This window comes from Symsagittifera roscoffensis, chromosome 4 (assembly GCF_963678635.1).
Source record: "Symsagittifera roscoffensis chromosome 4, txSymRosc1.1, whole genome shotgun sequence".
Classification (NCBI taxonomy): domain Eukaryota; kingdom Metazoa; phylum Xenacoelomorpha; order Acoela; family Convolutidae; genus Symsagittifera; species Symsagittifera roscoffensis.
In genome coordinates, this window is record NC_087065.1 from 3,874,435 (window position 1) to 3,901,914 (window position 27,480).

At 37.6% G+C, this 27,480-nt stretch overlaps 1 protein-coding gene across 2 annotated transcripts; it reads right to left on the reverse strand.

The window, feature by feature from the left end:
• Positions 1 to 958: 958 nt before the first annotated feature.
• Positions 959 to 24,396, reverse strand: LOC134845081 (dystrophin-like). Of its 2 annotated transcripts, XM_063861926.1 has the most exons (4): positions 24,243 to 24,396; positions 15,493 to 16,165; positions 2,791 to 12,863; positions 959 to 2,360 (listed from the first exon to the last, which is right to left on the reverse strand). In XM_063861926.1, exons 2-4 carry the CDS (start codon positions 15,952 to 15,954, stop codon positions 1,190 to 1,192), a joined length of 11,706 nt encoding a protein of 3,901 aa, XP_063717996.1. In that variant the 5' UTR covers positions 15,955 to 16,165; positions 24,243 to 24,396; the 3' UTR covers positions 959 to 1,189. The 2 variants fall into 2 exon arrangements, with proteins under 2 accessions (XP_063717996.1, XP_063717997.1); XM_063861927.1 differs by lacking the exon at positions 24,243 to 24,396 and having other exon boundaries at positions 15,493 to 16,465.
• Positions 24,397 to 27,480: the final 3,084 nt, after the last annotated feature.

A 27,480-nucleotide genomic window follows, 5' to 3' on the forward strand; every position in this document is an offset into this window, starting at 1 on the left:
CCTACAGAGCACCACTAAAGAGTCGGCAGCAAATTACAATTAGTAGTATGGGGCCACCCAAAATAACCCTTTGGGATTGTGGATAGTACTGAGTCCTAGAAGCCCCGCTATATCACAGTACTAAAGGGAAATTTTCTGCGGTGAACGTAAGTGAATAACGATACGTCACCAAGGACAATACGTCCCAAGAAGAGCTAAGCAGATAGCATTATCAAACTTTTATCTCCAATTTAACTGTCTAAACTGTTGTTAGTTTTTGGAGGAAAAGTAACAGCAGCTACTTATTAAGCAAAATGGAAACTCAATTTTGCACACCTACTAAATTTCAGATGAAAAAAATTAAGGCACTACAGATGAGATTTCACTGTAGTTAATACTTATTCGACTCCAGAGAATCTCATTCAAGTTTTGATGATATTCCGGATGGACGAAATTTTCTCTGCATAGAAATTTTTCGGTTTTTTTAGTAAGTCTTGATACAACCTCAGTAGTATCTAGGTTCAGGTTTGCTATTAATGTTTCGACGGACTAGACTGAGGGAAAAAAATTTGACAGATGTTAACTTTTTTAAAGCCGCTCTTCCTATTCAAATACAACTATATTACAATTTTTTTAGTAAGATGATTATCACTTGTCGATTATAGTGTGACTTATTATTCTACTTTGTGTTAGATATTAATTCGACTTAGTGTTCTGAATTACTATTATACTTCGTTTCAAACCTAAAGAGCTTTTTGGAACGCACCCCCCTTCCTAGGAAACCGCGAAATACATAAAATAAAAGAAAAACCGAAATAAAAAAAACCGCGATTAATGATAGAGCTTAATCATTTTGAATGATATTTCGCTTTTTATCAACATTTCTTTCAATCACACAACAGAGTCTTGAACCCTTAACTTTGTGAATCCTTCCAAAAAAGAAAAAGGCAAATATTCAAATTTATTCAAATATGTTATCTCTAAAACCCAGTATTAAGTAAATCATTTATAATTCCGTGAAAATCTATTGCGAAATTTGAAATTTCTAAATCTATCTCAGTTTTCAGTTTTCTATTTGATTACTGAATTATGACAATATTATTCTTCAATGAGACAATGAAAGAATCCGCATCTACTTGTGACCAAATTGAAACTCGGATTCTATGAACGAATACAAAATTCTGTTTGGGTACCAACGTCATTTGATTTGTTAGAAGGGACTTTGGGTTGGGGTTCTCGAGTTCGATTGCGTTAACATTGCCGTGAGTTGATTTTGTTGACCACTATTGTTGTGTATTATCTCTCTCGATTGCTCAATTTCACCTTGAGACGGCGTCGTCGTCATAGGCCTACTATTGCTGTTAAAATGACTCCTCGTTCCTATCATTTGACCTTGCTGAGGTGCCGGAGGAACTGTGTTGAATCTTATGGTCGAGTTGTGATTGATAGAGAGACTGTTTTTGTCGCTGTTCAGAGACTGAAATGAGGAAGAAGGCGAACATGTTGAGTCCATGCAGGAATGAAATGCCGGTTCCGCATTTCCAGTACCTCCTGGTTGGTTCAAGGACTGGTTGAGCGAGCTCTTCCCAGTATTGCTTCTGGATCGATGATTTGCTTGGGGTGGATTAGTCGGCGGACTCTGCGTTTGAGAGGTAGCCGGATGCGCTAGCAGTTTTTTCAGTCGCTCCAATTGCGCTTCTAGTTGCTTATTTTGATCTTCTAGAAGTCGCATTCTGTTTTCTAGTTTAAATTTGTCCGCGTACAACTGCTGCGTTTCGTGGATTGCGGCGCTTGATGATAACGATTGGGAATCTCCGCGTTCAGTAGGTGTCAAGACACCTCCGCCACTAGCAAATTGAGCGTTCGCATTTAACAAGCTATAAGAATGTGGGAATCCAGTATTGCCATGTAGTGACTGCCTATTCATAATTGACGAATTGATCTCGTAACTTTCTTGTTTGACGTCTTCGTACTGCTTAAGCAGGCCTTTGTTTTCCTCTTCTAAAGCCGTAATTAATTCTTCCAATTCACATTGCTCCTGCTTGTCCATGGATACTATCAGCTGCTGAGGACTGACTGGTTCTTCCATATGTTGTCCAGAAGCGCCAGCGTAAAAGGCTCCCATTGATGACGAGGGTTGACTGAAATTGGACATGGAAGAGTAACTGCGACCTTCAAACCCGTTTGACTTGTTGCCGGTTCCCGAGGCGTAGAGGTCATCCACTGGGTAGTCTCCGTGCTGACCTTTGCCCCCGTCTGAGGCTAGGTAGAAGTTTTGGTTGTTCTGATTGGGCGTTTCCAGGTTGCGTCCCTCTTTCACAGTTTGGACCGGGAGATATCCTAACTTGCTTCCACGCTTTCTTACTTTCTTCCCTGAGAATCTAAACACATTTGGACATGACGTGTTTAGATCAGAAAATGATCAGAAATGATGCTTGAACGAATAAGAAAAAACTTTAAAATATAATTATCGTGCTAAAAAAAATGACTTTCATGAAATCTTACTTATCACATATATAGCCCAACTATATTATTTTAGGGTTCAAATTTTTCACCCAAAAGGCAAATACCAACAAACAATGTTTAGCTCTAAGCTGAAAAATGATGTTTTTTTACCTGATTATAACCTATACTTGCACATTCAGGCTATTTTTGTGCTGATAATCAAAAATTTAGCCTTGAAAATTAAGATCTGAGCTCTCCTCAAACATTAAAACATCATACCATTTGACACCCAATACTTTGGCAACGGGCATGGTTTTGAAATTCCGCGCAAATTTAACAATTCTAAATCAGAACAAATGAAAAAACCTGTTTTTGAAGACTTTGGCGAACGCTTTGACGTCTTCGCTCGTGTTACAAGCCGAGCAGTACTCCTGCATCGGGTGACTCAGCTTGTGACTCTTGTGGGACTTCCCCGCCAGGAAACAATTCTGACACATGTCAAAGTTAAAACACTTCAGGCATCTGTATCTGAATCCAGTGATCGGAAACGCCTTACAGATGTTGCACTTCGCTTGATGTCTCGCTACCTCTGCGTTTTGCATTCTAAACAGTACTGGCAGCCAAACCAGACTCTGGGGCTCGCACTTCATCCATTCCAGAAAAGTGTTCAGGTCGATGCTGCTTTTGTTCTGACTCAGCGACAGACAACTTTTAACACTGGGCTCGATGTTACTCCCACCAAACGAGGCGATTTCTCCCAACTGTTTCGGAATTTGCATAATGTCGTGAATCAATCTTCCAAGGTCAGCACTACTGCACGATGCAGCTGCAGCATTTGAGCACATAAGTTTGAACAAAAACTTATATTTATCCTCTAATCCACACCGGCATAAGGTAGCCAGAGCTGTCTTCAGAGAAAGTATTCGAATCTTTCCGTTTCTGGGGGCGTCGAACACGTTTAGGATGAAATTAAGCGTCAAATCCACTAAAAAGGATAACTTGACCTGATTCTTTTTCTTCGTTACGACAGGTTGGAATAAAGAATTGAGACAATTTATGACATCTGCAACGTCGATGAAAGATCCAGAATCTTGTTTCTTGAAATCCTGCTTGTCAAGAGCAGCTTGAACTTGCTGTAAGTCAATTGTTTCAAAATTAAGAAACGTCTCTAGTTTCATTAACTTCATAGCCGTTCTGTAAGCCGAAAATCTCACGCTGTTCAATTCGGCTAAACTGTCCATAAAATCAGAGTACTTTGGATGATCCCATTGTGTCGATTCGGTCTTGTGGTTAATATAAAAGGGGACTTTATTTGGGGCGACGGTTCGCTCCCAAGGCGCTGAAACGGAATTGGCTAAGTGAGACTGCGAATTTGGTCCATATTCATTTAGGAGCTTTTTTAGTTTATTTTTCCTCTGTTCTGTTGATGTATGAACTTCGTTCCACTTAGTCGAGCAAGTTGACACGCGTTTTTTCTCTTCAACTGCAACGTTTAGCTTCTTTGAATCTGCATTTAGAGCGTCAAGTGTTTCTTTCAGGGCCTTGAGGTGACTTTCGAAATTCTTGATGATTTCTAGTTCTTCTGGAACGCCTTCAACTGTTATCGTTTCCACATTAACCCAACGATATCTCAAATTATCAGCCTCGTGAACTTTTCTGAACAAGTTATTTAACGAAGTGGTAAACACTTGGTATCTTTTCATAGTTTCCGTGATCTCTTTTCCTTTCGATTCCAACTTTTTAGCCAGCTCTTCCCAATTTGCGTTCAACTTGTTGATCAAAGAGTTTATGTTGTTCACGACTTCCTTTACGGACTCGGGCGAGTCTTCGCTTGCAACGCTTACAATACTTCCTCGTCGTTCCGAATAAAGTTCAAGGTCAGCAGAAACACGTGCAAAAGTATCTTCCAATTCCAACACGTATTGCCTTCCAAGATCAATGTTAGCTTCAATCATTTTCTGCTTTTTACTAATCTGTCCTCTATCTATGATGAATTTGTCATACAAAGCTTCAACTTCGCTTAAAGATCCGCATTGCGACGCTGATTTTTCGTTTGTCTCTTTCAGATACTGCTCTACCCATGTGTTAAGACTAACTAGCGCGCCGATCAACTGTTTACAATGTTCCATGTTAATATTCAATTTCTGTCTGATTTGCTTAACTTTCTGTTTAATCGAATTCCACTTGACTGTTAATTCGTCTAAAAATGGAACAGAAATATCAAACTCTTCTCCTGGTTTGAGAGATTTCAGACCTTTGTGACAAGCACTTTCGACTGAATGCCATAGACCCCGATGATTCGCAATTTCAAGTTGAAACTCCTTACATTGAACTTGCCACTGAAAATACTGTGCTTCATTTTCAATTAAATCATTGGTCGAAACTTCAAGCGCCAAAACTTCGATTTGCAGTTCAATTTCTTGCATCCAATAAAGCAAATCATTCGCGTTTCTGGTCAAATTGTCAATCTCATGCATGTTTCTTCTCAACTCTCCGTCTAATTCGTCCGAAATTTTCATGACTCGTTTCCAGTTGCTATAAATGGAATCTCTCATTTCTCGAACTCGTGTCGTGTTATCTTGACTGAAATCGGATATGATTTTATTGGCTAGCCGAACTAGAGCTTCCACGCTCTTGCGTAATACTTTTATCTCGTCTTTCAGAACTTTTTGCGTCGAGATTTGTCTCTTCAAAACATTCGAACTGTAACCAATGTCTCCAAAATGAGTCAGTTTGTACTCTGTATTGCACAAATCATTTCTGCAATTATCGTAGATGTTCAGGAAAGTTTCCGAAGCCTGAAGTAAGATTTCGAGATGTCGACATCGATCCACAACTTGTTCACGGCATTCTTCCCAGTCTTTTTTGATGGATTCCAACCTAGAAAGAATCGATATCTTTGAATCGTCTTCATTGGCTTCGGCAGTTCCCGGACCGTCGTGCAAATTTAGCAGGTATCCCTGGACAAACTGGAGGCCGTTTTGTATTCCGAAAAGACACTTGGTCAACTCGTCGCTTTCGTCGCCAGCGAACCCTGGATCGTTCATAATTTCCTCGGAACTCGTCATTCCTGGGTCGTTCAGAATCTGTTTTTGTCTGCTAATCAAGTTTTTAATGTGGTTAACGTCTCCAACTGTCACCATTTCCGATTTGAGTAAATGCTTCAAAATTATCAACCAATCTCTTATTTCTTCAATCGTAGAATCAAATTGATCATGACCAGATTGAATAACCGCTTCTCTGTCAAGTTCTCGTAACTTTGACTGCCTCAAAATACTTTGCAGTTCAATATTCGAAGGCTGGCTGTTCGTAATTCTATGCGTTATTTCAGCAACATCGTGCAACACCTTCGCCGCTCGCTCCTCGAAACACTTCAGATCTTGAACGTTGTCATAACTTTTGATGACGTTGACCAAGTTAGTTTTCTCTGTCAAAACATTTTTCAAATTAGACATGGCGCTAAAGTCAGATACCAGCGCCGGATCATCAAGTGTAGATTTCGCTACAGGAATCCATTGTTCTAGTTCACTCAAGGCATCTGTATATTCTCTTGTTAGTCGAAGTAGCGAGTCGATCTCATGGCTTGACCTCAGCACCGCGTGTGAAATGTTCACATATCGCGGATTCAGTTCACGTAATTTGCACTCAATCAACTCCAAATCTGCAGGACTGCTAGCTGTCAATTCTTTTCCCATTTCGTTGATATCTTGGATTCGGTCATTTATGTTTTCTAGCTCCTTAATATGACTTTTGAGCTCTTCATGGTGGGCTAGTAATTGATCGATTTCCGAATTTCCAGGCTGTTGTGCCAAAAAATCATTGGCTTTATTTACCCATGCTAAAATTGAATCAATCTCTCTCAAGAATTTTTCAACCGTAGGTTGAAAATCTTTCATGTACGTTTTGCGATTATTTATTTCATCGGCGATAACTTTCCAGCGTCTCTCGAACGCTTCAATTTTTTCGTTCAAGAAAGTTGTATCTAAAGACGCGCTCATTTGAGTTAAGTCTGTGTATCGAGTTTTGAGTGACTCAAAAACCTGAGCGTTTGTCTTAAGCTCACTTTCCAAAACTGGCTGTTCTATCTGAGCCCGCTGCAGATTCAATTTACCCGAAGGAAGTCTCGTATTTGAAAACATGGCTTCCGTTTTTGTTGCCCAGGCTGTCAACACTTTCAAGAAATCAGAAAGAACTTGAACTTCAGTAACACAATGCGCAAATTGATCTTTCTTCATATCAAATCGTTTCTTCGACTGCGAATAGTCCAACTTGAGTCGAGTGAAAACTCGCTCGATTTCACGAGCTTCGAACTCTGAGTTTGAGCCTTCGCCGTATCCTCGCGACACGAGTTCCAAATTTTTGATTTCCGAATCAATTGCAGATAGTTTTGCTTCCAACACTTCTAACTGTGACACCAAATTTGACAAGTTGCTTTCATTGGATAAGAACAAATCAGTTGATTTTAGATCGGTGTTGGTTTCGTTTATTGAAATCATGATCGGGTAAGCTTCGACCATGAACTCTTTCACCGAGTTTTTATTACTCGAGACACTTGCACCGCTTTGCTCGTCTGTTTGGTAGCTCTGTTGTGGATCAAACCATTCGAAATAAGATTCAACGTATTTCCACTTTTCTGTCAATTTACTCAGCAAAAGTTCGCCTTCCTTTGAACCTCCGTGGGCGAACAAGTCACGTGTTCTGAAATTAATAGCTGCAAAATCTTGCTTCAGGTGAATAAAATCTGGATATATTATTTTCAATTTTGGCAAATTTCCTTTTGTTTGTTTCGTTTTTCGCTCAAGCTCGAACAGAAAAATCTCAAAATGTTGGATTTCACGTTTGAAAGCATACCACTGTTTCTCGATCACTAAGTTTTTCTGCTTCTTGACCGAGTCCCATTCGCCCTTGAATGACTCGAGTTTCTCTTGCATACTTCTGCTTTTCGAAAAATTACTTCTACTCATGCGACTCACAACTTTTGATCCTCGGACAAAAAGCTCCTTGAAACGGTGCTCGGAATTGGAGAAAAGTTTTTCCAATTTTTCTAAATTTTTAATCGAAATTTCCTGTCGTGCCATGTCCAACTCCTCAGCGCTGCTACTACTGCTGCAACTTCCGAAACTGGTGTTTTCATCTTCACTCAAAATTATTTTACAACACTGGCTAATTTCGTCGACAACCATTTTCAAACTTTTCAACTCTTGTTCTAATTCCAGATGTTCTTGAGCTAACGCCATTGCATTCGGAACAAAGTCGGCTCTGGCCGTAGATTTTTCGTCACTCGATTCGGATTTCGATTCCGGTTTTGTTTCTACTGGCGATGATTCTGTTGGTTTTTCACTCACTGGCTCAGAAACTTCCGGTTCCGAGTTGCCATCGAAAGGTCCCAGAGTTCGACTTACAAACGGTATTTTTGTAACGGTCTCTTTCGCCGTGTGAATTCGCAAACTGACATTGTTAAACTGACTGTTGAAACATTTGATTTCTTCGTCTATTCGCGTGTCTCCCGCAGCTTTCGCTTCGGCTGCCATTGCTTTCAAACCTCTTTTCTTGACCTCTTGCTCTTTCAACTCTTTCTTCAGTCGATCGTAACCCGCTTTCGTCTCGTCGTCTTTCGGTTCGCTCGCGGTTTCGATCTCGTATAAGTCTCTGTCGGCAATTATTAACCACTTTCGAATTATATTAACGAGGCCATACCACGTAGAAGTATCAGTAGCAACTGACTCCGGAATATTTTCCGAGTTCGAAACTGCTTTCGGTTTAGTCGCTTTAGGCACTTTGCTCGTCTCAGCACTTGTACTCGTATTTGGTTTCTGCGATACACTTTTAACAGGCTGCGAATTCGCTTTATCTTCGTTCTGAACTGTTTTATTCACGTGGTCTGCTATTTTATGAGCCAGTGTTTTGAACTGTTGGTTAGCCGATTCCACCATCTGTTCCAAAGATGGGAGTGGGTGTGGTTCTGCCAAATCCAACAGCTCGTCTGTATCATGTAACAGATTCTTCATTTCTCGTTCGTGAAGTTGTAAATCATACAGAAGGTCCTCAACCTGAGAATTCAGAGAATCAGTTTGAAGCTGTTTTTCAGTTTGGTCAATCCAATCCGTCAGCTCAATATAATTCGCCGAAATCCTTCTCGAATACTTAACAGCGCTTTCAAACATCCCCTTTCCCGCTGTTACTTGCGCGCCCAATTCATTAAACTGGTTTTTTATTTCACACAAACTGCCGTCCAGCTTATCTGGATCTTCAGTTTGACTCAATTCGATGATACTATATCCGGTTTTGAGAACGAATTCGACCTCTGGCTTCAGACTACTCAATTCCGTGTAAAGTCTTTCATGGTCATCTAGATACATTTGGAGGTACTCCTCGTTCCAGTCTTTAATTTCAGCAGACTCTAAAGTCTGAGCAACACTCGATAATTTAGTCAGAACTTCTTCGCGTTTTTCTTCGAACGAGGCTGGTTTTTGGAACTTCACAAATTTCACCTCTAACTTCGCCATGTCTTGTTCTAGGAGGTTCAGTTGTTGCTGGATTCTGTCAGAGGAGTTCAAGGTCATCTGGGTAAATTGCTGGTTGATATCTTTAATCTTCTGCTGAAAATGTTCCATCTCTTCTTCGATTTTGGAAAATTCATCTGGAACTTTTTCTGAGAAAATGTCTTCCTCGATGTAATCATGGATGATTTTATCCGTCTCTGAAATCCACGTTTGAGTTTCGATAATATCACTTTGAATATTTTGAACGTTCTTCAAATTCGTTTGCATTGTCAGTTTTAATTCCTTCGCTGGAACTTCTATCGAAGTAGTCAAATTTTCAACTTTATCTGCCAATTCTTTGACTTCAACTACTAAAATCGCCGATTCTTTCAACTTCGTTGCCAGTTCATTGATTTCGTCAATTGGTTCCGGTTCCTGGTCTAAGATTCTGTCCAGACAATCCAGTTGCTCTGAAAGATCCTCCGCATCGCCCACTACTAACTTCGGCGTTCGTTCTAGAACCTTCTCTACTTCTAGCAACCACTCACTTCGCTTTTCAACTTTGCTCTTCAAGAGTGCAAAATTTTCACTGGCTAGAGACAAATTATCCAAACTTTGGTCGACGTGTTTTTTAATCGCAGACCAGGCATCGTTGACTGTATTAACACGTGTCATTAACTCATCAAGTCCATCCATCAAATCTTGTTTCACAATTTCATTATAAACTGATTCGATTTTCTTAACAAGATGCTCTTGCTTTCTAACTGTTTCCTGTATTTTCGAGTACTGCTCAATTTGACGTGGAATCTGGTCTAATGTTTTCACTTCAAAATTCTCCAACGAAACTTGGCTGCTTCTTATGTCTTCCAAGACGGCTCTTAACTGGTTTAAAGAGTCGTCCAGGGTTTTACTTTTGTCAAGAGCAACTTCTAGCATTGCTGTTTGTTGTTTTGTCAACTTAACAGTTTTGTCCCATTTTTTCTGCAAAGTGTCCAGCGAACTTCTCAGTTTTCGCCCATATTTTGGCGCAGATCGATCAATCAATTGCTGGCCGATTTCCAAAATGGTCACTAAATTTGGCTTGATTGTTGAAATATCTTCTTCTAAAGCTTTGCTCTGTTCAAACTGTGCCGTAACTGTTGCAACATCACCAAGGGCAGCCTCCTCTGAATGCAAAAACATGTAAACTTGATCCATCCACGTATTAAGTCCGCTGACTTCCTCGTTGAACTTTTTGAAAACCTTCAGCCATTTTTCAATATGAGCTGTTTTGTCGTCGATTTTCTTAGTATAGCGAACCCATTTATCGCAAACTTCGCTATTCTGACTTTTCAAGAACTCTCCTTTCGAATGGTCCGTGCATCTTTGGGCAATTTCTTTAAAACTAGTTTTGACATAATCGTAAGCGACGCCAAGTTCAACTGCTTTGCGTTTTAAGCCTTTACACGTCTGCAAATTTTCCTCCATCACATTTATATCACACACAACATGTGATCCCATTGACTCCACTTTCGTTTTCAGCTCGGCTAAAAATGACGTCAGATCCGAGAGAGAATCCGAGTACTTTTGAGGCGGCGTGTTATCCAACGACACCGTTAACCGTTTGTCTCGATTTTCCAGCCACAGCATACTTTTGTCGAAACTGCTTTTCAAATGTTTCAGCCTCGAATAAATGGATTTGAAAGTCAGCGGATCCAAAAACTCTTTGTTCTGTTCCAGACTATCCAGATCATTTTCCTCCAAATTATCCAGCTTCACTCGATGTTTCTGGACTTCCCAGTACTTTCCTTGGCATTGGTCAAGTTGAAATTTAATTTTTCCTTGCTCAATTCCTATTGGCTCTTGCGCGTTTATCCATTCGCTCGTTTCATTGGCTAATCTCTCCAAGATTTCAAGCTCGGATAGTAATTGTTTTTGAGCAAAGAAAGCTGAGATTTCTAATTCCTTGTTGCGGACAATCTTCCTCAGAGCGGCGAAGCGCTCACGTACCTCCGAAGCACTTTCATCTGATTCTGGTAACCAGTCAATTTCGATATCTTTGGCGTCAAAATCTGACATCAGATTTTCTAAAATAGATTTGGTGCTTTTGGCCGAGTTTGAACAATGTGACAAAGCGTTGACTTCTGGCGTTATTGTGTCCAACCATTTGGAGACCTCTTTGATTTTTTCTTTGTCTCTTTCGCTAATTTGCCCAGTGTTCGTTTCAGATTTTGGAGTTTCCCGACCTGAAGGAGGGATATTTAAAACTTTTTCTGCCTCAAAGGACGAATTCACATCTATCGATAACTGACTATATCTGTGAATAGCGTCAAGTGAACTTCTTTGAGAGTCGTCTTCTACCGTTTCGTAATTCGCTATGTTGGAGTTACTTTCACAACAAACGTCTTTCAGATCCATCGCTGTCGGCGAGAAGCAGTGTTCCAGCGGGTTCTCTTTCACTTCCAATTCTGACTCGTGCCTGACGGACGCACGTGATGAGCATTCTTCGTCCGCTGAAACTCCATTATTACACGCACTGTGTTCGCTGTTTTTAGCGTCTGAAGAACTAAATGAAGTTTCTAGTTCTTTAACTGCGAGATCATACGCTACTTTTACTGCACGTTCCGAGAACTTTCTCATAGCATCGACATTTACTGTGGGCACCAACTTCTGTTCAACTGTTGAACTTGTCTGAACTTTTTCAGTGAGAACGATATTTGTAGTCATTTGAGCCACTCGATCACGTGCGTTTATATCTTCAGTTAATTTCGTTGTGAAAAGCGAACTTTTTCCCAACTGATCTCCTAGATCTTCCATTTTTTGGACTAAAATATCCCATAAAGAAGCGAGATGCATAATGCTATTTTGCACGTCAACGAAGCTTTCGTCGTTTTCGTTGTATTTACACAACTCGGCTGAAACGTCGCCCAACGCTGCAAACTCTTCTTGTTTTGTCTCCATAATGTTTTCAAGTGCTTTCAACTGTTTGAAATACTCTTTTGCTTGAGTCAATACCAAATCGTCACTAGAAGATTTCAGAATCAAGTCTTCAACTGAAGACATTTGTGAATTTAGCCACAGTGAAAAGCTTTCTTTCATTTCGTAAAATTGATCCCATTTTTGGTGAATAACTTGCAGCAAATCCCACCTTTCTTCAGTCCACTTACAGATCTTCGCCCATCTGTTCCCTAATAAATTCAGCTCCTCTTCCAAATCCTGATAATTTTCAGCCTCGTCTACTAAAATGACTGCACTTCCTAAGTCGTTGATTTTCGGCTGATATGACTGCAAAAGGTCTTGAAGACTGCTGACTTCTGAAATATGCTCTTCGACTAATTCATAATTTCCAGGAATCGCAGTAATTTTGTCGATACGATCTTCTATAACCGTCATTCGATCTCCCATAGTATCAATTTCGGCTTTTTCGTAGCTCATAAGAGCACTTTGGACATCGGTTTGGGTTTTGGCTGCTCGATTTTTTACGTTTTCCCAGTCACGCTTTAGGGTCAGTAGCTTCTTTGAGAGGTTCCGCGATTCGGCTACATTGTTCAGCTTTGGCATTGACGTCTGACCTTGTGCAATGAGATTAATGATCTCCATATTCTGATATGATAAATCGTTGAAGAAGTCTTCGGTTGAGTGGAACAACTTCCTTGCGTCGGCTAGCTGAGACAGCGACTCTATTTCGGTGTGAATAGAAGCGAGTTTGTCGTGAACTTCTGTGATCCAACTGAGAGTTTCGTCTACACTTCTCGTGACGTTGGCAAGTACTTGGGATGGGGTTAGAAACTCGGCTGCAGAGTTGTGCGATAGAATGTAGGATGACGAGGAATTATTACTGTTGTTTGGTTGTTTGTTCCGCTTTGAAAGGCTGTTGTTTTTGGAACCTGATATCTGAGAGGATGCCGACACGGAGTTGAGAGATGACTTTTTAGTCAGACTCCCCTCCCCGTCAATTTCATTCGCGAAGCCGAAAGCCTACAGCCAAAATAGTCGAATAGTTATTTATTTTGGCCATCTATTAAAATCTTAAGATCCAAGAAAAATTATGAACGTTTGAGTCCTGATTATAGCCATATAAGCAGCAATATGATTTAAGTCGATCCTATTTCAGTAATCCAGGGGGAGGATTTGGGTGGTGATAACAGGGGGGGGGGGGGGGGGGGAGTCAGGCGCGTTAAGGGATTCGAACCACTCAGCACCCAAAGGTTTTACGGCATCCATTTTTAAACATTCAAAAGACACAAAAACGGTATTTTGACCTGGTAAATGGTTTGGTAAAAACAAATGGTTTGGTAAAAATGCAAAAATTTTTCAGGATAACCGCTGAAAAATTGACGAATTGATTAACATTGAACTTGAGCATATTTCAAAGTGAGAGTAAATTAGTAATAATCGACCACAGAGTTCCCCGAAAAATAGAAAAACAAAAAAATCAGAAACACTCAAAACCGTCAAAAAAACTGGAGTATTTAACTCATAGTATAAAAAAACTTTAATAAAATAAAAAATGTAAGAAAAAGCTTATCGCCCTATTGGCTGCGCGCTCGCTTTAATCGTTGGAAATTTGATTAAATTTCAAAAAAATTTAAACTGGTTCTTCGACACTGAGAAATTTTAGTTTCGTTCGAATCCCGACCGAAAGGGATTTAATATGATATATCAGTCGACCCATTCCGATCATTTGTGGTACCTGATTTTGCGAGAAAAAAAAGAACTAGTCAACAAACAGTTGTAAAAGTGTCGAAGTATGAAAGCAGCCCGATCTAAAAATCGAAATCCACTTTCGAACCAAAAAACTTATTCAAGTTTGTTGCGCCGTTTCCGATTTCTCAATTAGAGAGCAAAATTTGACTCCCATTTAGCAAATGAATTTCAATGGAATTGAAGCAATCAACAATCAAACCGCAAAAAATCAAAATAAGCATGATCAAGTTTTAAGGATTTTCCTGAAAAAAAGATTACGACCTATATTAGCGTATACACTAAGTTCATTGACACTTAAGAATAAAATAAAATAAAATAGCTCCAGAAGAAAACGTTCGTCCAGTGGTCGTAACAATAACTTAACGCTGATTTAAAAAAAAATCTAATGGGGGATGATATCCTGGGGTTTCTTCCTGGGGGAGCCACTCCATGCACCTGCACTGCCAGTTAATAGGATCAGAGGGAAAATCTAGGATCTTTTCGAAGGGTCTCGCTGTATATTCGAAAAACGTTGTTTCCTTTTTTCAATATCGACCGAATTGCTTTTCAGAGCTATCAGCCACATAAAGATGTCATATAATGGTACTGGTAGTTTTTTATTTGGATTGAAAGGCTATTGATTTCCCGGGGAAGTTATAATTTGAAGCAGAATACTGAAAACTGTGCGGACTTCTTAAAAAACTTTTCTACAGCTTTTAAAGATTTGGGTAACCAAAATACATCAGAAATTCGGGTTTTTCCTTTTCTCTTGTCTCGCAAATATGAGAAGCTAAGCTTAGAGTACGTACATCAATTACCCTTTTAAAGGAAAACTGATGCATGCATATGGATGAGCACTGAAAACTTTCATAACGTTCTTCTCGACGCTCAGAAAATTTTAAAAAACATCTCATTACAGCTCGACTCATGACTACTAGCATTTCAAAATAAGATATCACACGAAACGAATGACATTACTGATCTTTCCTCGAATGTCGTATAAAAACAACCAAATACAAGTCCCGCACCCCCACTCCGTGGTAGGAGCAACAAATTCTGAGGGGCGAGGGGTGTAATCATTATCACAAGGACGCAGAGACGAAGCTGCGCTTCGCACCACTTGCGATACAAAACAAGAAAGTCGCTTGCGATACAAAACAAGAAAGTCGGATTTTTTTTCAAATTTGAAAAACCAGATCTATCAAAACGAATGAGGCTAATTTTGAAACAAGAAGATGCCAAGACAGAAAATGTAAAATAAGCATCGGAAGAAAATTTACCAAGCGGTAAAAAACCGAAAATAGCCGACAAAAAATCAACAAGACTTTAATTAAAAAGTTAAGAAGTCCCTTCACGTTCGAAACATATATCCGCACACTCAAATTTGAGACGCAATATGAGGCCATTAACAGATATAATATAGCCAAAACCTATCCACCCGAAAACAGGGGGAAAAATAAAATTTAACAATTTGTGCGATCCAGAGGTGAACATAAAATTATGTTTCTATTGAAACTATTCAAAATTAGGCCACTAAGCCGATAAATTTTAAGCCGAAATCAAATTGGGCAGGTTAAAAATTTTAAGCGAAAAAAATATACAAAGTCAAGGCTAGTAAAATTACAATTTGCAGTAATTAACTAAAACACTAAAAGCAACTACAATGCTAAGTTCGTACAGCAAAAAAAGACACTTCTTCTATGTGGCAACTAACCCGACAAAACATAAGCAGGTCCTGTCAGTGACGCAAAGATCACTTAACTCATTATGAGCTGAACCTAAATTTACCATTTCTAATTTTGACTATTCTGTGAACAAACTTATTTTCGGGAAAAAGACTAGTACCCCGATTGCAATACCCTTGCTTTAGTACTACATGTACCCAATTATGAGTACCCGAACCACTTGGCGCACTTCTTACCTGGAACAGTTTGAGCACATACAAAATGACAGTTGTTGAGTCCGGCTCTGTAAGGCTAATGTCATTTGGTCCGATAATCATGAAAATATTCAACTGATTCAGAATATCGAACGCGTGTCTTATTCTCTCTTTCGAACTCATCTCTCTGTACACGTCTTGGTAATCAAACAAGGTCGGGTCATGATAATGTATGAGGACATTGAATAACAGTCCATCGGCCCATGACGAGGTAAAGTTGTCGACTACCGCGCCTGGATATCCCTGGCAACAACTGGCACACCACTCCAAGAGCTTTGCCTCCTCGTCTCCCATGTTTGCCACTGATCCGGTTTGGTTCACATTGTTTGAGTTTGAGAGCGCATTGTACGGCGGCTGCAGTCTGTAATCTGAGCTCTCAACTGCTGACATGTTTAAACTGTCGCTGTTGCTGTTGTGGTTATTCTGGTGGAATTTGTCCGCCATGTTTTGACTGAACCGGATAAACTGACGATTAATTATGGGTTAAAGTAATTGATCCATGATTGGTCATTACTGGAATCGTGTCAGTCACTAATCGAAAATTGGTTATAAATCTATAATGGCGTGGAGAAATTGTTCGTCGCCGGCCCATTTTTCCATCTTCTTCTGATGACTAATAAGGGATACAGTTGTTTGAAATGAACATGATACGCGACTGAAAAAAGGAAAATTCGGTTAGCTCTGCTTCATATAATTTGCAGTTGATCTGAAAACGGAGCACAGCGCCTGATCCATTTTTCGTATTCATAAATTATCACAAATGTAACATAGTTAAGCGCACCCACATAAATTATCAAGCCAATGACTCAAAATTTGGGAATCGCAGACAAAAAAATGAAACGGAAAAGTTAGTGACTGAGTCACAATATGGTAAAATGATGAATCTACCTTTTGAACCTTTTAGGAGAGTACTTGCCAAAAAATCAATGAATTCAATTACGATTTGGGAAGTCAATTATATCTCAGAAAGCCTTTGTTCTTGTTTTTGCATCCAAACCACTGTTTTGGAAATTCGCTCTTTTCAAGCGGAAAGCCGAATACGAACGAAACAAAGAAAATGGCACAGAAGAGAAAAAGTCTGTGATAATTTAAGACATCCTGACGCTCTGAACAGAACGATAAAAAAAGATTGATGGCGCTATAAAATAAATTACAACCTCAGGAAAAATTCCTTGCTGATTGATAATTTCCGAGGCGATACACTATCAGTTACATGTGGGAGTAAGTAAACATCAAAACCAGAGTAGTCGAATTACCTGTAAGTGATTCCTCTGGGCCGAGAAAAACATTAAAAAACTAATGGAAAATTCAAAAAACAACCCCTAGAAAACCCTTTCCGATATAATAAAAAGATCAAATTTAAGAAAAGAGTATTTGTGCATCGCAGAGCGGCAGAAAAGAGTAAAATTATACTTTGGTAAAAATGAGTTATAAGAGGGTAGAGGGTTTTAAGACATACTACACCGCAGTACTCAAAATTTCAACACCCCACCAACACCCCCCCCCCCCCCGCCACCTTCAGACAAGATCAGAACTGAAAGGCTTGAAACGGATTAAAATTAGACCCTCCTACTAAAATACGAAATCGATATGACATCATTCCCTCACTTAATCGCAGAATAGAGGCATTTGCTAGAAACTCAATCCTTTTTTGAGTAATCACGTTACATCAGTACTTTAAAAAAGTACAGCTTTACTAAGACAAAACATATCATTTTTAACGAAAAAAAAATTCGTATCAAATTCAGTTTAGAAAAAAGAACAACGCGGTTCTTGTGCCAAAATCTACCCGACTAGTTTTTCAAGTGGGCGGATATTCAAATCGAAAAACTCTATTGCTTTCATATAGATCGATTGCTTGGTTCATTTGCCTGCCGGTACAAGCATACCAATCAATAAGACCACAAAAAACTTGAATATTGAGATAATAAGTGGATACAGAGATAATCAGTTCCTAGACCAGGCGTACCGCTGTTTTTCCTATTTGCAATTCTCGATTGCAGAAACAAACAAGAAAATAAACATTATAAATAATTCAGAATGTGATAGAAAATATGAAGAAGTCAACAATACTTCAAAAATTATTGACTCTAGTCGAAGTTTTTTATTCATAAATCAATTGTGTTTGACAAAACTGCCTAAAAACGACGAATTCAAAAGCGCACATGTATTCGAATTGAACAGAACATCTAATCAAACTTCAAGTCTATAAAAATTATAACAAACATTCCCCTAAAAAGGACTAACACCAAGGTTACGCATAAGCGAATATTACAAATTGAATCTAGAATGAATTCCCATTTTTTCGCAATAGGGTGGAATTTTGAAAGGGATTCCTTCAAAACAGAAGCGATGGCTGACAATTATACAATAAAGAGGAAATGGGTCGGAGCTCATTAGGGATGCTGCAACATTGAATCGGCTGATATGATTTGACTGGACAGTGGATGAATCTTAATGAGCTTCATTAGGGGAATTTTATGTCAAGGATAGCGGCACGACCCAACACAAGAATCCTTCAGCCACGAATTGAACGCAACGGAACCGCTAAACACTAATTCTCTGTCAAACAAACTGTGACGCACAAGTATTTCAAACATGCAACGCAGGCATTTATAGAAGAGAGTTTTGACGTGCGTTTCTTCTTCATAAGTAAATTGAATTTTTCTCCCATTTTACTGCCCAGTCGTATTCTGAATTTTATTTTCAATTAATGCACAACATATAGCTGCAGGGTTCACGAGGCTCGAAGAAAAAAGATCCCTTCAAAGAGTCCAATTTCCGCACACTTGAATTGCGACAGAGCGAAACAAAAGGCTACACTTTTTCAAGAGCACAGGCTTCAAAAGCTCAATTGTTGTGAATTGCGAAATAGGTGATAAAATATATTAGATCGATTATTCCCTCTGAGAGTTTAGGAGGGTATGTGGGCTTGGCAAGTGGCGCACTTTTGCATCGTATTTACTTTGGAGCGTCCAAGAGGATGTGGCTTACAAGAAAAGTTCACCCACCAGAAGAAGCAAATAACCAAAAGTTATTTCATAAATATGCAGAAACCATTCGCCAATAATGCATTTCAGTACAAAAAAAAATATGCATAATTTTCAAGTTTTGAAAACAATATTGCTTTCATCAATTTTAGTTATTAATTCTGATACTTCGACTGAATCAACTTTTAATCCAGTTCAAAAAAAACGAAAAAAAATTTATCGAGATGATTTTACGTTTACTCTAGAACTTTTCGGCTTAGTTGCACTATGGAAAGCTTGCACGACATGCGTTCTGCTACAAGTGGGCTTTTCATTATATTTCTCCAGAGACTGGGAATGAAGGAGAAGAGTAAGACTGAGGTCGAATGAAGGCACAAGAAGATGAGGGTAGTAAAGGGACGGATTAGAAACTTAGCAAAATGGGCCGGAGATTATATGTGAAATTGAAGCACCAGCCATTCTACACTACAAAGGCGGGCTAATTTATTATTGAATGGCTGGAAGTAGTTGGTAACTTGGATTAACTTGAAGATGCCAGCGGCTTTGAAAAAAGAAACAATTTTCTTTAAAAATCTCCATTTTCTTCTGCAGAGAAATAACCGTGAAATTGGATTCCTCTCACTAACAATCTGAAGGTTTAAAGATACAATCCTACATGAAAAGAAACTAACTCTACTCGAACAAGAAAATAAGTTTCGTGTCTTCTGGGAATTCATCCTCTGATTCTAATTAAAATTACCCTCCGTTATAAATTATGCTATTGTATTTCATGTCACTGAGATGCAATTTAAATTTGGAAAGTTTTAAAAGAGCATTTTTGAGCTCGCGCGTGCAGTTGCCTGATTTGGGGTGGGGGATTCGATACCTTCACCACCAAAATGGTCCCCCTTTGTTACTATTTAACGACATCCATTCTGCGCCGAGGGAACCTAAAAGTTTTCTAAAGGCATTTTTCTAAAGGCATTAATATATACGTTTTGAGGGGTTCTCAAAAATTGCATTTTTTTGTTAAAATTTTCCAAAACGGCCTTTTTGGCCGCTCTTTTCAAAAGAAATTTTGTTGAAATAGGGTTTTCATAGTTGTCAGGGAGCGCTCGGAAATATCAATTTGGTCGACCTAAAAAAAGTTCGATAAAATTTTTTTTACAAATCCTCCCCCCCCCCCCCCCCCCCCCCCCGAGAAAATGCTAGATCCGCCCCTGCGTGTGTCGGTGTTTCATAATCCAGGCGAAGTAAAAATCAGCTAGCGTATAAAGCAGCCGAAATAAAATAACAAGAGCAGTTATACAATAATTATATAGCGGTCGCTAAAACCAGACCATTTAACACCCACATTACGTAAATTTCGGGTGGTTTAGTCACTCTTGCTTGCTACACCTGCATGAATTATAGCATCTGAAATTAAAGATGAAACAAATTTTCACCTGCAAGAAAAAAAGATGGCGAGTAAATTTAATGGTCGATGCTATTCTGTCTGCCCAAGATTGTGTTCTCAAAGCGTCTACGGTTTTGTGATTTACACGACTTCGGATTTTTTGTCTGACCATAAAACAAGTCAAGTCTGCTGTAACATGCAACAAAAAAAAAGATTTTTCAAACAATTTAAAAACTTTTTTGGCGTTCCGAGGCTTCTGGAGATCTCGAAAAGAAAACGGTCTATAATAGGAGAAAAATAACTCTCGAACCCGAAAACTACAAAAACTAGCCAATATTATGTAATCGAAAAACCAATATCAGAAGATGAGAGATGGAGTGAAAAAAATATCGATGAATCGTAAATAAAGTCATCATCGTTAATTGAACTCAGCTAACTGAAATTGAACACAACTATTTGCTTGGGTAATTCATGGGGATAGCTCGGTAAGCTGTCAAATTATTAAGGATGCTTTTGGCCCCTGTAAGAAACAAGAGTTTTTAGAGAATTTTCAGAAAATGCACATGGGGACACATTTTCACGCAATAATTGTGCTTTTCAACTGGTTTTCAAATTTGCCGAGATAAAATACAAAAACACTCTTTTTCATCCCCCTTTCCCACTTCATATTTTTTTGGGTAATCAATGGTTTTACAAGGCTAAGTATTGACCAAATAAAACTTTGACAGCATAACTTCGTCTGCACACTCATTTTCCGATCAAGGTCCTTCGTTATGATGCTATATATGTCTTCTACATGGCGCAACTCCAAAAACCATTTTAACAGATGAAACAGAGCCTCCGTTTTATACAACGCTGTTTAAGTTATCTAGAAAAAATGAACAAACGTTGAAAATTTAAACGCGTTTTTCTCAAATTGGTTTGAGATTAGACAAAAAATGATAAGCAAAGTTGCTTAGAATTTCACACTTCGGCTTTTTTCAGCCAATCAAAACTTACGCTTAATCTAATGAGTCAATTGATGATCAAGTTATATCAAAGTCAGCCTCTCATACAGCCCAACAAAGTTTTAGAAAAGTATAACCTCAAGAAATCTGTATAAATAAATGTATTTTCGTCTGATAGCCAAAAAATGTCAATTTTACTAAATAAATACTTCTTTTCTTGAAAACAAATTTTGAGCGTTTTGCGCAAACTATACACTTCGAAAACTAAAGCCAAAATTATCCACTTTAGGGGTAAACGTTTTGTCCCCAAATTCGCAAAAAATGCACCGTAAGAATTCCGGTAAAACTCTAAACAACTTTGGTTCTCACCCAATTTGAGAAAAACACGTTACACTAAAGTTTTCAAATATTTTTCAATTTGTCCAGATAAATAAAATCAGCACTCTAGATAAAATTTAATTCTACATGAACTACTTTGGTTTTTCGAAGCCGGCTGCCAAAACAGAGCCAAACTTTGAAATTCTTTACAGAAAAATTTGCAGTTAGTTAGCAGGCTAGGAAAACCAAGGTGTCTCGTAATATTATATTTAACATCAACAGTGTTTTAAGTAAGTATTACTAATCTAATTAGTTTTAAACTGTTTTCAATTATTTTTGCAACAATGATGAGTATTTGATAAAAAATTTGCGCAATATAATAAAGAAGAAATCAACGCGAAACGTAAAAAGTCAGTGAACTAAGCATGCTCGACAATGATTGCTTTTTGAAAACCTTTATTGCCAAAGAAGCGCTAATTGAAACTTTCGAAACTAGTTTTTTAAACTGTCTTCCTAGTCTAAAAACCTTAATAACAGTTGAACTTTCATACAACGAATGTTACTCCATCGCTTTTAGTCGCCCAAAATTGAATTAAATTCAAACATTTTTAACGAAATTATCTCGAAACTGAAACAGCTTTTTGAAAATAGTTCGAAGTTGTTCGAATCACGACTAGAAGGACTTTAATTTGGTATATCAGTCGACCAATTCCGATGATTATTTGTTGTACCTGATTTTGAGTGAATACCAAAAAAACGAAAGCGCCCGAATACAAACTTCCATCTCATTTTCAATGGTCGGATTAAGAACTTTTAATATGACTACCTTTTTCAGTTGCATAAAAAATCACTGAAAAAGTTGTCGAGTCAACAATTTTTTTAGCCCAGCAGACTTATGGAGAACAGTGGCCAAACTTTAAAAAATTCATTTCTTTTAATGAAAAAAATTCAGCTTTTTCAGGAAATTACTAAGAAGGTCAATTGCTTTCCACATTCCTGTTTCTTTATTAAAGAGCCTAATGACATCGAATAGATAAAGGATCTTCAAAATCCTAATATTCCAAAAATAAGCAGAAACAAAGCTCATTTTTAACATAGGAAACCCTGAATCAGATTATTCTGCTCATCTCGCTTGTTCTGTTACCCTTTTCTTTCTGACATGAACTACAAAACATAGCCTACAGAAAGCTGTAAAAGTGTCAATGATCAAGAAAATCGAAAAAAGTTTAAATTAACATTTTTCAGCTTACGGTTCTCGGAGAAAAAAATCACTTAAAAATTTCATAATTGACTTTTTTCAAAAAACAAGAGGTTACTTTATGAGAAAAAAATCAATAATATAAAATTCTTCATGAACTAAGCAATTAAAAAAACGGCAAAAGATAACTTTTTTTGTTCTGCTGGAAAGTCTTTTAAACCTCAAAGCAATTCTTAATTTTCGCTTCATTTGCACTTTCGAGAATGATGAGCTAAATTTTTCTTCCTTTCAGCAAAGGAGTTTGAATTGTATTTAAGGAAATTGAAAGACAAACCGCTAAAGATCTAACTTAAGCGTGAAAACATTGCTGAAAAAACACACGACAAATAAGTATTTCCACTTTGTTCATTATCGCTTTAAAATAGAACGAAAAAAGCAGACAAAAATTATGCATCCTTTATGGAGAGAAAGTTTGAGGAACCCCTAAAATGCTAGAAAATGCTCTTCAAATCAAAAGAACCGTGATCAATGATGCTAAAACTTTAAGTGAGCCGACAATTCGTAAAAAAACATTGATTGACGCGCACTTCCCTTACGTTTTGTGCGTAAGCGTAGCGCAGCAAGTTCTCAACTTGCCACAACCTTGCTACGAAGTGTCGTTTGCAACGAATTGTCGCTTGGGATAATTATCACCCGGTCATTTAAATAACCGGAGACGATCAAGTGAAACAGTGACATAGTTATGAATGAAACTGTCGAACTCATTCAATAACTTTGCCTAAGCTTTTTCAGTTTTTCTTTTGCTAAAACATGAGACACCATTTAGATTTAATGTAGACCTCCGGAAAATTTGTCGCACGAAACTTGTCTCATTCCAACTTGTTTCACATGACAAATTGCCCTATGCCAACTTGCTTTGCTGTATAATTCATGAATTACAATCAGAATTTGCTCGCTATGGCCATGCATTAGCAATTAAATGACCAAGCTCCAACAGGTGAATGACTCAATCTGGAATGATTCACGGAACTTGAATACCGACCAACTACATAAGATATTTAACTATTATTTACCAACCGACCCACGAAAACCTTCCCCAAATTCTTTAAATTAGCCGTTTCTTTGGCTTGAATTACCTCATTTCAAAAACCCATGGGGCAGTAATTTACTTCCACAATTTCAGTTAGTCGTGCTGAACAAGAATTTTTAATTTTTTTAAACAGAATTTCAGTTTGTCATACAGAATAAGTTGGAGTGAGACATCTGTAGTAAATCTAGTGTCCTAGGCTTTGATTACGGAAAAAAATCGTGACACACCTTACGCAGACACTTAGAGCGGGTTCGACAAATCGATATCGAACTCTGAACACATTGCAATACTATGTAAATAATCAAAAACTTTCAACTCACTTCACGTGTCAGTAGATAAACCACTTCTAGGTTTCAGTAAAATAATGCGATGTGAAAAAATCATCTTGGAAGCGCAGCTCTAAATCTGGAACAATTAAACGGAAGTTGCGATTGTTACATCCACTTCTGAGAGTGAAGTAGGAAGCATACAATTTCTCTAAAAAGTGCTCTGCTCCCTAAAGTGGCTCAATTTTCAAATAAAAAATCGATTAACGATATTTGAGATTCAATTGATTATTACAGACTGCTCAGAGTAAGGAAAATAATTGGAAAAACAAAAGAGAATATAGTTCACACTTAATTATCAGACTGTCTAAAAACACCCAGAAGTCGACAGGCCTCCTGGGATAAAATTTTGGCAGGAAACAAGAGCTAATGTTGCAAATTAAAATACATATTTTTCATTTTCTGTGGCAGCGATCTAGTGAATACTAACTAGAATGTATATAAAAAAGCGGAAATGTAAAACACACTTTTCAGACTACATTTATTACCTTGCCAAAGTGCTCGTCCATTCTAAACGATGGAAAAATTTCTCAGTGGTAGAAATTTCATTAAAGAACAAGGATCTGGTACAATAAAATAGGCCTAACATCTATTTTGATTTGACTCAGTATTTCATTTCTACAAATCCGTCCTTTGCGAACAAACTCTAATTCTACAGCAAGAAAGAAAACAAAATACGTCGCTTGGAAAATTCAACTGCACGATTTAAAATCCCACCATTTTGCTTTTTTGTTCTGTGCCACCAAAAAAAGGAAAAGCAAGCTAGCTTTAACTTGTGTCAACAGTCAATATATAGAAAAACTGATGTGGTATTGATGTAATCTTACCATCCCGCGGAAGACGAAAAAGAAAACAAAATAGTTAATCGAACGAGGCCCGTTAAAGTTAGAGATCGAGAACTTCTTCAGTTCTTTCTTTCCTATCCTTATACATGGGCCTCAGGTGTTTTTACAAATGGGACGCATTAAAAACAACTTAAGGGTTGCCACATTTCTTTCCAGTCGTAAACTCTACACAAGATGGGCGGGTTCCGCTTTTAAAAGCGATCGTTATCAGCTGGTAAATAAAATTAAACAACTGAGTTCCAAAAGAAAAAAGAATGCATTTTCTTGCAAAAACAAACTGATAAAAAAATTGAGACTATTGCTGTGCAAGTATCACAGAAAGTTCCGACCACATTAAGAAAAGCTAAGAAAAATTGTTTTCCGTTTTTTTTCAAAATTGTGTTGTATTTTGTGCGTGGTGTGTGTGTTGACAGGAACAAAACGAATGCTTACAACTTAAGTAAATTAGTCAAAAAGAAAATGAAAACAAAAGTTAAACGCAGACGTAAAGCTGAGTCATAAAAATTGACTGTGTTTTAAATCATATTAAAGAAGAATCAAAAATTGAAAAAATCTTCAAAAAATGTTTGTCATAAAAAAAGTTATAAAAATTGCAAAAAAGGAAAAAAAGATCCCTAACAAAATTACCTGCACCATTTGAATTTTTACATGAAGCTTTCGGAAAGCTCGAAAGAAGTCAAACTTTCTAAAAAGCCGTTCTGCAGGAACTAAGCCGGCAAAATAAGCAGATAGACAAAAATCTAAAATAGCCGAATTACTTCATTTCGCAAAAAAAACAGGTTCCGAATATAAACAAAACCGCGGGCATTTTCGTCTCAAGTATGGCTCTTACAGCAACATGGATGAAATTTGAAACTCAAAATTGGGCTACAAGAATTCAGCCGACGAAAATAAGCAGAAGAACGATAGTCCGAAAAAGTACAAAAAAGCACTGAATAAGCAAAAAAAAACAGGTCCCGGCCGGATTCGAACCAGAAGCCTTTGCCGTCTCACTGAAGTGTATTATCTCTTCTCCAGGTGGCTGATTGAATTTATAATTTATAATAAATGAAATATGTGAGTGAATGGAGGATCCAGGAGGTGAGTCATGTGAACAAAGTTATTAACGGGAAAAAGGTCTAGTACCCGATTGCAATACCCTTGTTTAACGCAAGGGTTAAAAAAAGCTTTTTCACACCACAACAATTCAACACAACTTCTAATTACCAAGGAAGCGCTCAATGAAATTTCAAAAACTAGTTTTTCACGGCCTAAATAAAAGCTTTTGCTTCTATTATAACATTTATAATAGCCTAAATAATAGCCAAAAACAGCTTGAAATTAGACTAAAAAGCAAACAGAGCCAGTTTTTCTGAACACTTTTTTTTTACAAAATTTCAATTTCGATCAATTGAAGGGCTTGTATATGAAAGATCTTTAATTGAAAGGGCTCTAATATAATATATCACTCAATTCATTCTGATAATTATTCGTGACAATTAGTCTTGCATGAAAGAAAATAAAACGCCTGAAAACACATTTGCTCCCCACTTTCAGTGGTCAGAATATCTACAGCTAACAATCTATATCTACAGCTAACAAAATTAGGCTGAACAGCTGCAGATGAAGTTTTAGTCTCATCAAATCAACGGCGGTTGCTTCGAATGATCTCAACATGATCAACCCGAAATATGGTCCGCAAAAACTAACAATGACAAAAAAGAAATGAGCCGCCGCGAATTTCATGTTCAAACAATAAATCCACTAAAATTTTTCGCCTTTGGCAATTTTGAAATTTAAGTGCCGATCAAATTAAAATAAAATAAATTCAAAACACCAAATAATGACCCTTTAAATGATAAATTTGAGTAAGAACAAAATTTCTTTCATGAAAAAAGAACAAAAAAATCATTTGAAAAAAAAAGTCAAACCTCATTTTGTTCAAGAGTTTAGAATACTGCATGTATGAGAGCGAATCTTTGAATGTTACGACTGATTTTAACATCAAAATTTTTTTTTGGTATATTTAAACAAACAGATGTAAAGTATAACTTTATACAAAACTACTCGTATCAGGACGAAGCCCTGTTCTGACTGCCTTCTAAACCTTATGGAGTAGCGTTAAATTTCAAAAAAAAATGAATTTTTAAAACAAAAAATATTTTGGAGGTTTTTTGAAAACCATCCCTCCCCACCCAATGTTAAGTATAAAATATTACATTTCGAATACAGCAAAGTATTTAAAATACCAGCAAGCATGCCTCAACTCAGTTTGGAACGATTTTTACGTCGGATTAAATTTGCGCTTACGCGTTTATAGCACGAAATATATCGCGCGTTTAATGTCCCAAACTAGCTAACTTTGAACCACCCTAACTTTTCCAAAAAAAGCACAGGTAAAATATCTTTTCAAGTTGGAGCTTAGGACAAAAATACCCTTGATATAAAAAATTCACCAAAAACACTAGTTGAAAAAATAAACTGGACTGGAGAAAAAAACTCACCGAGCACAAATATTCCATCAGTTTCTTCCAAAGTCGGGACAATAATTAGCAACTAGTGATGTTCTAATAATACTAATTACCTCCCCTCAATTTAATACGGAAAGATTTATTGGCAACTTACTCGTTCTAAGAACGCAAAATATCACGAAAAAAATTATATCTAATGTCAGAGCGAGTGCTTGAAAGCAGATAATAGATCAAACATTTACAGTTTCTCCAGAAATTCAATCAAACGCAAAGGAAACAATAATTCCTCCAAGTATCTGATTTCAAACACTCGCATTGACAATGGCATGATCATTCATTGAATGTAAATGCGAAAAAACGTCCATGAACATATTTATTGAGACATAATAATAAAACCTTATTATGAATGAAATTTATAGAAGTTCAGATAC